The sequence below is a fragment of the Bubalus bubalis genome, chromosome X (assembly GCF_019923935.1).
Source record: "Bubalus bubalis isolate 160015118507 breed Murrah chromosome X, NDDB_SH_1, whole genome shotgun sequence".
NCBI lineage: Eukaryota > Metazoa > Chordata > Mammalia > Artiodactyla > Bovidae > Bubalus > Bubalus bubalis.
The window spans coordinates 137,791,185-137,803,278 of NC_059181.1; the positions used below are offsets into that span (position 1 = coordinate 137,791,185).

At 40.3% G+C, this 12,094-nt stretch overlaps 1 protein-coding gene across 8 annotated transcripts in view; it reads right to left on the reverse strand.

Annotated features, from left to right (window-relative positions):
* Nucleotides 1-12,094, reverse strand: part of LOC102390612 (fibrous sheath-interacting protein 2) — an 85,899-nt gene that overhangs the window by 50,649 nt on the left and 23,156 nt on the right. For 7 of the 8 annotated variants that reach the window (XM_045164508.1, XM_045164504.1, XM_045164509.1 and 4 more), the window contains 4 exons: nucleotides 6,184-6,252; nucleotides 3,390-3,490; nucleotides 1,521-1,566; nucleotides 342-427 (listed from right to left, as the gene is read on the reverse strand). In XM_045164508.1, the coding sequence (XP_045020443.1) occupies nucleotides 342-427; nucleotides 1,521-1,566; nucleotides 3,390-3,490; nucleotides 6,184-6,252 (302 nt within the window). The remainder of the gene's footprint in view (nucleotides 1-341; nucleotides 428-1,520; nucleotides 1,567-3,389; nucleotides 3,491-6,183; nucleotides 6,253-12,094) is intronic. The other variant, XM_045164506.1, reaches the window with a different exon arrangement.

Consider the following 12,094-nt stretch of genomic DNA (forward strand, 5'->3'; position numbering starts at 1 on the left):
CAAATTTTGGGTCTATTTAACACATTTAAAATCTCAGGCTCACCTGAGATTTTTCTTCTGTTAGCTTACTAGTTGTTATTGATACTCCCTACACTTAGAGTATGGCAACACTAACACAACAGATAGCCATAAGCATTGGAAGTCTGAAGTAACAGGATTATTACTGTGGATTCGCATTTCAATTTTTTTAAATAAAATCTTACTATAAGATGCCTAATTTCAGGGAATAAGACTGTTCTGAATTGTCATTTAATGAATGAAATTGTGTTATGTCAGTCTTGATCCTCATTTTATACTTCATTGTTTCTGTGTGTATGTGGGACAAAAGAAAAGTTACTTGCCTGTTGTTTTGAAGTATCCTGTAGACAGTATCTACAGATACTTGGTGTTTTCGCAGAAACACCTGGACTCTGAAGTGTAGTAATTTCTAGGGAAAAGAAGAGGTAACTTTAAATATGAAAAAATCGTATAGTTCTCCTTGCTGGGCTGCCATAAAGTCTAAGATTACCATAATCGAGAATGTATGTATTTATGGACATTAAGGCAGTATCTCCGAGTATAAGATCCCCTTTTGTGAAGTCCCCTGCTTACCAGCTTCCAGGGGCCACTGCTGCCATTAGGGACAAGCCTGAACTCCCTGGCTCTAAGTTACTTTGCCAGCTAAACTTCTCACCACTCCCCTGCCCTAGAGCAAACTGTTCTGCACTTCATTCAGTAAGCAAAGGGGAACCACAGAGGACTTTTGGGTAGAGGCATTATATGTTCAAACCTGTATTTCAGGAAGGTTACATTCACAGCAAAATGTAGGACAGATCAACAAGAAAAAGAAATTGGAGACTAATTATTACAGTGCTTAATGGCACAGGAAGCATGAATGGAAAGGAAGGGAGTTATGAGAGAATTTAAGGAGGCAGACTGGACTGGAGCAAATAGCAAAGAGTCAAAAATGACTCAGGTTTTGTGCCTGAATAAAGTTAGGAGGAACAGAGCGCTGGTTTGGGGATGAATATGGTTTTGCGCATGTTGGATCTGAGGTACTCATGGGCCGCCCAGGTGAAGATGTCCCAGCGCTCTTGGTAAGTGTGGAGGTTACGCGTGGGAATCTTTTATGGAGACGAACAGAGACTTAGCTAATCTCTAGTCCAGCCCTGGGAGATGGGAAACAGGATGGATTTTTATGTCTGGGGAGAAAAGATGGTAAAAGAGACCTTCCTGGGGAGACATCTCTTCACTGGGACTCTCTAATGGCCGCATTGTCAGGAACTTACAGAGGCAGTCACAGCAGAAACTCTAACTTCCTCACACCTTATCGATTCCAGAAGGCCTATTCTCCCAGCAATCACTTAAAAATGTGATGCTTATATTTACAACCATGAATAATTCTTCTGTCTTCCTTTATCAAATTAATCATGGATTGTATAATCAAGAGAAAAAAAGCATAACTTGGAAGACTATATGACACAATGAATTATTTAACCAAAAGATATCAGAGCAATTATAAATATTGTTCCTTTTCTTACCTCCATCATTTGAAGGATATGATGTCCTAATGGTTTCTCTATCTTTCTGTATGGTTTAACATTCAAGAAAAAAATTAATTAGTAATTCTTCTTCTAAAAGACACTTTTGCTGATTCTAAAGCAATCAGAATAATACAGTATCTTATCTCCCCCTTCCCCTCATCTCTACCTCTCTACTACGTGCTGGTCTCAATGCTAATACATATTATTAACCTCTTACTGGATATCTTTTACAGGTACCTCACTTTATAACTAGTTTAAAATGAAGCGTATATTGTACCCAGGTACGCTATCTTTTCCTGTCTTTTCAAACTTGCTACTTGTCTGTCTTCCACATTTTGGTTATAGGTATAATAATCCTATAACCAATAATAATCATCCAGTGCTCCATTCCAGAAAGCATAGAATTGTTCTGTTTATTTCAGATAAGGCTAGTTTAATCCAGTCTAATGTTTATTGAGTACACTGCCTGGAACTAAGATACATAATTCCTGACCTCAAGAAGTTTATCACCCAGTAGAAAAGACAGACAAATATGATGGAGGATAATGAGCTCTGAGATAGAAGTAGGCCTCAGCACTATGAGAGCATACCAGACCTGCACACAAAAATTAAATCATCACCATCGTTGTCATCTCCTTTTCTCTAGGTCCACACATCTGTTGAGTCACCAAATCCTGACATACTCTGACTCTGAAATATCTTAAATCTGTGGCCTCTGGTTCACCCTCATTGTCACAGCCTTAGTTCAGGCCTTTATCATTTTTATCTGGACTATCCCAGTAGACTCAAAACGATCTTGCCTCTAATCTCCTCTATGTAGCTATCTCACACTGCAACTAGAGTATCTTTTAAAACCCAAATCATTTGTATCTCACATCCTACTAAAAAACCGGCAATGGTTTTCTACTACTGAGAGAATGAATTCATACTTCAGCAAGGGATACAAAGTTCTGGCTTCAACCTACCATTTCAGTCTCTTCTGTCCCACTGCTCTGGTTTTGCTGGCTTGAGCTTTCATGCTTTCACTTAACACTGTAAGCCTGTCTGCAATACTGCCTCACTACATCCTCACATCTAACTCATCTGAAAACTTCCCACTCATGTTTCAAGACCTAATTCAATGAAAGTGAAGTCGCTCAGTCGTGTCCGACTCTTTGCAATCCCATGGACTGTAGTCTACCAGGCTTCTCTGTCCATGGGATTTTCCAGGCAAGAGTACTGGAGTGGGTTGCCATTTCCTTCTCCAGGGGATCTTCCTGACCCAGGGATTGAACCCAGGTCTCCTGCATTGCAGGTAGATGTCTGCTTTACCCTCTGAGCCACCAGGGAATACTACAATTCAATGAAGCCCTCCTTTTATAAAGCTTTTTTCGATTTCTCTAGGCAGGGCTATTTCTCCACACTTTCTGTGCTTCATATTTTATGCAAAGCAAAAATCTCCTCTCATTTGACTGTAAGGACTTTTGTTTATGTGTCTGATCCCTGGACAGTGCATCCCCAAGAGCAGTTATGTCTTTTCTATCTTTGTAGCCTATGTCACCTACTTCCCCCCTTTCCCCTTCCTTCTACCTTTCCCTACTTTCTACTAGGACCTGGCCCACAGCAGGTTGCCAATAAACATTAGCTAGCGTCATCATCATCATCATCATCAAATATTTGTTAGTTTCTGCTCAACTACATGGTACATTTAGCATGAAGCTGACTCAGAACCTTCTCTACCAGGAAGACTGTTCAGATCTGTGTAGAACTCCATTATTTCTAACCAATCAGTGCCATGCCCAGTGAATGGGGATATCCCCTAGAAAGAAAAATTAACCTGATAAATGAGAGGCCAATACAAAGCACCTGAGACATACAGCTCTCTACCTTTTGTTCTGTTGTGTTACTCTTTACATCATGTGGAGAATGCAACAAGGTTGATCTTCTTTCGGGAGTCTTTACAGAACTATACAAATGCTGGGATGGTCCTATAGGCAAATGAAAGAGAAATCATTTAATTTTTAAATTTGATTGAACTGTAATTGAAGTACAATAAACTGAACATATTTAAAATGTACCATTTGGCTTTGGCATATATATATATATGTATATATATAAACCCTTGAAACCATCACCACCATCAAGGTAAACATTTACATCATCCCCAAAAGTTTCCTTGTGCCCCCTTATAGTTCATCCCTCTCTCCTCTCCTATCTCCCAGGCAATCACTGATCTGCTTTACTATAAATTAGTTTGCATTCTCTAGAGTTTGCTATAAATGGAATCAAACAGGGGTTGTACCACCCTTTTTTTGTTGGGGGAGGGTGGTGATCTGGCTTCCTTCATTCAGCATATTTTGATGGTCATCAATATTGTTGCCTATATTAATACTTTATTCCTTTTTATTTCTGAGTAGTATCCCATGGTATGGATACACTAGTTTATCCATTTGCCTGCTGAAGGGCATTTAGGTTGTTTCCAATTTGACTATAATGCTGCTATGGACATTGATGTACAAGTCTTCATCTGAACATATATTTTCATATCTTGTGGGCACCTACCTAGGAGTGAAATGACTGAATCACATGGCAGATGTAGTTTAACTTGAGCTGCCAAAATTTTTTCCACAGTGGTTGTACCATTTTACATTCCCACCTGCATTGTCAGACAGTTCTAGTTGCTTCAAGTCCTTGCAAATACTTGGTATGGTCAGTTACTTCAATTCTACTAGACATTCTACTGGGTGTGTAGTGGTATCTCATTGTGGTTTGATTTCTTTTTCCCTAAGGAATAAAGATATTAAGCAGTGTTTTGTGTGCTTATTTGCCATCTGTGTATCTTCAGTAAAATGTTTGTTCATGCCTTTTGCCCAAGTTTATTACGTTCTCACATTACATATACTATGTTTTTCTATATTTTACACTTTTTTTACAGTGATCATGCCTTCTAGATGTAGGTCTGGAGACCACCTTTTGTTGTACTCACTTTTGGGGCTTGAGAAATGAGAAACAGCCATTATGCAACAGGGCTATTTTTTAAATTTTATATTACTTTTTCATTTTTGACTAAGTATAAGATCGCTACCCTCATCTTTCATAGGCTTTCACTTGCCTGGGGGTGGAGCTAGGGAAGGAAGGAGAGGTTAGAATTTTTAACAGGACAAATGCCATGATGAACACCCAGGTAATAATATTCAATATCTGTCATCCCCCAAAATGATGACACAACCAAGACATTATGCCTTGCAAGCCATGCAGTTGTCTCAAGAATTTCGTTAAATTTTATCTTCCTTTTTGTGTAGAAACATCCTGGAATGCTTGAGAAAATTCTTCATAGTGTCCTGGAGATACCCTTAGCTTACCAAATAAAGAGTTATCTGGGCTCAGGAAGAAAAAGGATATGACTTTAGGAAAGTTAGGGGGAAAATGTCCACTCCTTTAGCAGCTCAGAGATGGTGGGAAAATGGGAAGGTGGTGAGAGTGACTGGAGACCAAAGAAATCAGACAGGGCTTCACATTTTGCTTACTTTGGGCCTTGGTGCTTCAGATAACTGAGGTTAACAGAGAGAAAAGAAGAACTATTGCTCAGCTCTCTGTTTAAGACTCTAGAAAGAGATTTCCTTGGCTACCCCTACTCTGACTCTTCCTCCTCACTGGGGTCATGGACCCCAAACTTTGTAATACAGTGTGGTCAGGCAGAGCAAGGCTCTCGCCGAGGTTTTGCTTTCTTTTTCTTCCAGTTTTAAAACATTTCAGCTTTACTGACTTATATTGAGCATTCTTTGGCATTGCCTTTCTTTAGGACTTATATAATAGACACATAAAATTGTAAGATAGCTAAAGTGTACATTGTGGTGATTTGATAAATATGTATACTGTGAAAGGATTTCTCCCCGCTTCCATTTAGTTAATTAACATCCATCACCTCACATATCTATCATGTTGTTCTTAGCAAATTTCAATTATACAATACAGTGTTTTCAACGATAGTCACCATGTTATACATCAGATCCTCAGACCTTATTAATCTTACAGCTGAACATGTGTACCGTTTGACCAACCTCTCCCTATTTCCCCTTAAGGTTTTGCTTTCTTAAGCCACTCTTGGTTCCCATGTGGTATACACATGGCCCAGGAAGGGCTGAGGGTCTAGCTGGGAAGCTCGTCAAGGGGAGTCACTGGGCTGGGGGTAAGAGGGCTCCTCCCAGAGTGTTATGGAGCAGGCAGTCAGGACTCAGGTGGCGTGGGAAATCCAGAGGGTTCTACTAAGCCCAGCGAGACCAGACCATGAGTCATTGCAGTGATGGCCAATTTAACTGTGAATGATGACAGGCCAAGCACTATATCAGTGGAGATAAGGGTATGTCTCTGAAGACCAGAGGAGGCAGAGGACAAATAGTCATCCAAGCACCCTTACTTTATTCTGCCTCCATGGGGCTATGGAAGCCAGTGTTCCCCAAAAGTCAATGTGCGTGTCATGCACTGGGGTCTTGTGAAAATGCAGGTTCTGATTCAGTACTGGGGCAGTGCCTGAGACTGTGCTTTTATAATAAGTGCCTCAGTGGCCCATACTGCTGACACGTAGAGGAGTAAGAACATAAGTCACACCTCTTGCCCCAGACAACACCTTTGGGAAAGAAGCACAAATGACTATTTTAGTATTTCTAATTATTTCTATTACTTTTTTGTCCTTGGTGTGACTTCTGGTGACCGGCAGTGACACTCATTTTCTTGATCTTTGGATAAGAAGCTTAAAATAAAAAAAAAAAAAATTAATAGTGGTGATGACAAAGATATTCAAGATAGATTCTATTTATCCTTTTATGCCCACTAGGGGGAGAACCATATCCTAATCTGTATATGGGGAGAAACTGGAGAGGGGACGTAGTAGGTCTCAGTGGGAGGCAAATTTGTACCCCAGAGGACAATGGAATTGGGACATGTCTGGAGACATTTGTGGTTGTTACAAATCAGGGAGAGGGATTTCTCCTGGCATCTAGTGGATAGGGGCCACGTATGATGCTACACATACTACAATGCACGGGATGGTTCCCATAATAAGCAATTATCCAGTGCAACATGCCAAGTGGCAAGGTTAAGAAACCTTAGGATAGATGTGATGGGGAGGCAGGACAATCACTTTTATAATATTATCTTGTATAGTTAAAGCTCTACTGCGCGGGGGGGCAGAACTGTCTTCTGGCAAAAGGGAAAAAACTCCACCCCTCTGTCCTGCTCAAGAAGAACATGGCTTTTTCTTTGTGTGGGGATGCAGACCAGCATAATACCTGTGCTAGAGACCCTGGAGGCCATGTGCTGGAGACCCCACAATGGCCATGACAATTCTTGGTTGTGCCTCAAAAATCTGGCTGAGGCAACCATACATATATACACCTGATTTGTGAAAAAGGTGACTGCCGTTCCTGTTTCTAATCATTTAGAAATAGACAAAAGGATTCTAAACTATATGTGTGCTAACTGGGTTTTCATTAGAGTTATGTATATTCCTTGGTGTTGACATGATAGAACATGATGTCTTTGTTACAGTGATAAGTCAATTTCATATGTGAAATAGACATCTTCATTCTCCTGTCACCTCTGTAATACTGTGAACATCAAGTTCTTTTATGTTTTCTTTTTCAAAAAGCATTTGAGGTGGGCACTGTTTAAGATGCCTACCTGAAACTTTCCTCCTACTGGAAGGGGAAGTTAACAGTTGAAGATGGAGGGAGAAAGCTGGCTGCTAAAGTGATGTACTGTCTCAGAGGCAGAAGGTTACACCCTCATCTCACTGAACTGAACTGTGAGCTTTTGTTACTGACTCTTCCTTCACAAACTTTTCGTTCCTTCCTCCCTCTCACATTGTGTTTACTGACTGGTCCTTTTTAAAAGTTCTCTTGAACCCATTCTCTTGCTCATTTCTTTAAAAGTGAAGTCTTTTCTGCTTTCCTTTAAAACTTCTTTTTATCTGGTTCTTTTCCCTTCTTTCTCTTTTGTCCCCCCTCACACATCTTGTCTCCTGTCCTCTCTTTTCTTCCTTTTCACTATTTAGCAATCCACTTTTAAAAAGTTTTTCATTCCTTCTCTTTCCAACTCTCTACCTTTCATGTATTGACTTTTCACTGGTTTCTCCTTTTCCACATCAGTTCTATGTGTATATGTGTATGCAGGGATGTATGTATGTATGTTTCTACCTATCATCTATCTACCTATCTGCAGTACCTACCTATCCCTCTACCTACCTAGCCATCTATCCATCTATATTGTATTCTTTTTTAAAAAACTGACTTCTACTTTTTAAACCCATCTCCCTCCATCACACACAATTGCACTTGGCTTTATTGGTTCTCCCCCTCATTCTCACATTGTCTTTTTCTGCTATTTCTCACTTTCCCCTACTGACTCATCACTTAGAAACCTCTTTTCTTTCTTCATTATTTCTTACTTCTGTTCCATCATCCTTTCTTCCTATCTTCCTTCCTTCCTTCTTTATCTTTGCCCTTCCCACCCTCCTGTCTTCCTTCCTCCCATCCTCCTTTTACTCTCTTTCTGCTGGCTCCCCTTTTATTTTTTCCTTCCTGCTCTAACTCTCTCATTCTCTTTTTCATGCATTCCTTCTTACTGGCTTCCACTTCTAAAATTATATACCTACCTACCTACTTACCTATCATCTGTATAACTGCCTACCTACCTATTCAGCTCTCAACCATTTATCTTTGTCTTTATTTTTGTCTTTGCTTTCCTGACTCCTACTTTTACGATCTGTCCCCCACCACACAACTGTTTTAGGTTTTTTGTAGGAAAATGGTTCCTACATTTTCACTCTTACATTCTCTTCCCTTCTTTAGCTTACTTCCCTACTGACTCATCTTTTATTTTTAAATTTTTATGTATTTTTGGTTGCACTGGGTCTTTGTTCCTGCTTGCAGGCTTTCTCTAGTTGCAGCAAACAGGGCCTACTCTCTAGTTGCGGTGGGCAGGCTTCTCATTGCAGAGCCAGACTCTAGGGCGTGAGAGCTTCAATAATTGCAGCTCACAGGTTCTAGAGTGTGGGCTCAGTAGTTGTGGCACATGAGCTTGGTTGCTCCACGGCATGTGGGATCTTCCTGGACCAGGGATCGAACCTGTGTCCCCTGTACTGGCAGGTGGATTCTTATCCACCGAGCCACCACGCAAGTTCCACCCTTTGTAAACTTATTGCCTGCTTGCCTTCCTCCTTCCCTCCCTATCTCCCCTACTTCCTGCCTTCCTGACCTCCTTCTTCCTTTCCTTCCTTCTCCTTTACTTCCTTCCCCCTCTCTTCCTCTTATATCCATTTTTTTGGGTTTCCTCTTTTAAACCTGTTTCTCTTCATCTTTTTAATATTGACTTTTAAAAACTAGATCTTCCACATAAAAATCCTGTCTACTTACCCATCTATCCATCAACCTACCAAACTACCTAGCTGTTCTGCATTCATCTTTATTTGTTTTTAACTGAGTTCCTCTTTTTTAGAGCTTTCTTTCCTCACTCCCTACAGCCTCCCTTTCTTCTTCCCTCCTTCCTGCCTCCTCTCACTTTCTCCTCTTTCTCTGTATTCTCCTCACTCCATTCCTTCCGTGGTCTCTGTCTCTCTTCTTTCCCCGCCTGCATGCATGTCTTCCCCCTCCCCTCCCTCGCTTCCTCCCTTCCGCCATCCCTTCCTCCCCTCTTACTGTCCACTGCCCCTTCGCCCTTTCCTCATGTCTTTCTTCCTTGCCCCTGCCTCCTCCTTTCCTTTCTCCATCCATCCACCCACGCTCGCTCTCTCATCCTCTTTCATTTGCTTCTCTCTCCTTCTGTCCATTCCTGTCTCCTTCCTCTCCCCCCCCACTTTCTCTCTCATTTCCTTCTTTCTTCCCTTCCTCCTTCCTTCCATTCTTCTTTTGCTTTGTTTATACTACTCCTTTTGCAAAACATTTTCTTTGTTTCCTTCTCCCTTTCTTTATACATTTTGCTATTATCTTTACTACTGCTTTCTCCTTTAAAAATCTGTTCTTTCTACCTATCTACCTACCTAGCTGGCTGGCTCTATATCCAGCTGTCAATCACTCTTAAATTGGCTCCTACTTTTAAAACTTTTTGGCCCGTGAGACATTCTTCCTTTCTTTCTGTGTCTGACTCTCCTTTTTTCTTTCCTTTCTGTCTCCCATTCTCGTATTTTTCTCGATTTTACATTTTGTTATAATTTTATTCCATTTGAAACCTCTCCTCTTTTTTGCTTTCATATGTCTTCCTTTCTTCCTTCGTTCTTTCCTTCTCTTACTCGATTTCTGTTCATCATTTTTTTGTTCCCTTTCTGTATTTCTTTCTTCTCTGTTAGCCTCCCTGCCTTCCTGTTTCCCTTTCCTACTTTACCCTATCCTATCCTGTCCTTTCCATCTTCCCTTTTTCTTTTATTCTCTGTGTACTGGCCCCTTTGAAAAATATTTTTTAACTTCTTTCCCTTTCTCTTTTTCTATCTTTTATGTACTGACTTTTATTTATTTATTTTAATATAAATTTATTTATTTTAATTGGAGGATAATTACTTAACAATATTGTATTGGTTTTGCCATACATCAACATGAATCTGCCACGGGTGTACACGTGTTCCCCATCCTGAACCCCCCTCCCACCTCCCTCCCAGTACCATCCCTCTGGGTCATCCCAGTGCACCAGCCCCGAGCATCCTGTATCATGCATCAAACCTGGACTGGCGATTCATCTCACATATGATATTATACATGTTTCAATGCCATTCTCCCAAATCATCCCACCCTCGCCCTCTCCCACAGAGTCCAAAAGACTGTTCTATACGTCTGTGTCTCTTTTGCTGTCTCGCATACAGGGTTATCGTTACCATCTTTCTAAATTCCATATATATGCATGAGTATACTATATTGGTGTTTTTCTTTCTGGCTTACTTTACTCTGTATAATAGGCTCCAGTTTCATCCACCTCATTAGAATTGATTCAAATGTATTCTTTTTAATGGCTGAGTGATACTCCATTGTGTATATGTATGTACTGACTTCTTACTGACTTTTAGAAACTTGGTTCTCTTTTTAAAAATAAGACCTACCCATCCATCCAACCATCAATCATCTATCACTCACCTATCTATGGTTCTATCTATTTATATTTTATATACTTTCCTACTTATCAACCTACTCTCCTGTCAATTCATCCATGAATCTTATATCACTGAAATATTTTAACTGGCTTCTTTTTAGATTTCTTTCCCCACTGTCCACAACTGTGCTTAATTTTTTTATTAATGCATCCTTTTCAAGCCCTTCACACTCTGTTTCATTTCTTTTATATTTTACACTTTCTACAGGCTCATCATTTTAAACTTCTCTTTCCTCCCACTTCCTCCTTTCGATCTTGCCTCTTCTTTTTGTCCTTCTTTAAAAGCTTCTTTCCGTCCCTTCTAGCTCTGTGTCATTCATTGTCCTTTTCTCTTTGTCTTTCCTCCTCTCTTTTTCTCTCTCCCTTCTGTCATCCCTTTTCTCTCCTCTTTGCTTCTTCCATTCCTTCCCTACTTCCCTCTTTCCACTCTTCTTCCATTCTTTTCGCATTGTCTCCTATTTTTAAAGATTTTTCTTTTCATCACTATTTCTTTTTAGTGTGAAATTAATTTTATTATTATTAAAATATTTGTGTATTTGGTTGGGTCTTAGTTATGGTATGTGGAATCTAGTTCCCTGACCAGGAATCAAACCCAGGCCCCCTGCGTTGGCAGTGCAGAGTCTTAGCCATTGGACCACCAGGGAATCCCTCTTCTTCCTTCTTAAGCTTTTATACTGGCTTCTTTTTAAACTTCTCTTTCTCCCCGCCCCCCGCCCCCCATTCCGCTCTCCTTTCTTTACACTGTCTTAACTGGATTGTCCTTTTAAAGTTCTACCTACCTAGAGGGATGGAACCCAGGCTCCCTGCATTGGGAGCTCAGAGTCTTAGCCACTGGACCACTAGGGAAGCCCCTCCTCTCTCTTTCCTTCCTGTCCCTCCTCCCTTTCCTCGTGTCTTATTCCTTCCTCCTACCTCCTTTCATCATCCACCCTACCACCCTTCTCCCCTCTTGTCTTCCTTCATTTGTATTCCCTCCTTCTCCTTTCCTTCCTCCCCACTCCTTTCTTCTATTACTACTCCTAAAACTTTTTTCTTTCCTTCCCTCTCTCTTTCTTTATACAGTCTTCTCCTTACAACTGCCTTCTCCTGTAAAAACTTTTTTCTACCTAAATTTCCTACCTATCTAGCTGGCTATCCACATAGGTATCAATCATTTAGCTTTATGTTACGTTTATTGTCTTCTACTTTTAACTATTTGCACATCACACAGTTGTACTTGGTTTTCCTACTTATCCTCCATCACACTCTCACATTCCTTCTCCTTCTGTATGCCATTCTTTTCCTTGACTCATCCTTTATAGAATTTGATTCTTCCTTTCTTCTTTTACTGTCTTCTTTGAAAAAACCTTTTTCTTCTCTCATTTTCTGTATTCTTTGTCCTGTCTTACTACTACTGGTTTCTCCTTTATGAATATCTATTATCAACCTGTCATCTATCAATGTATCATTATTTTACCATT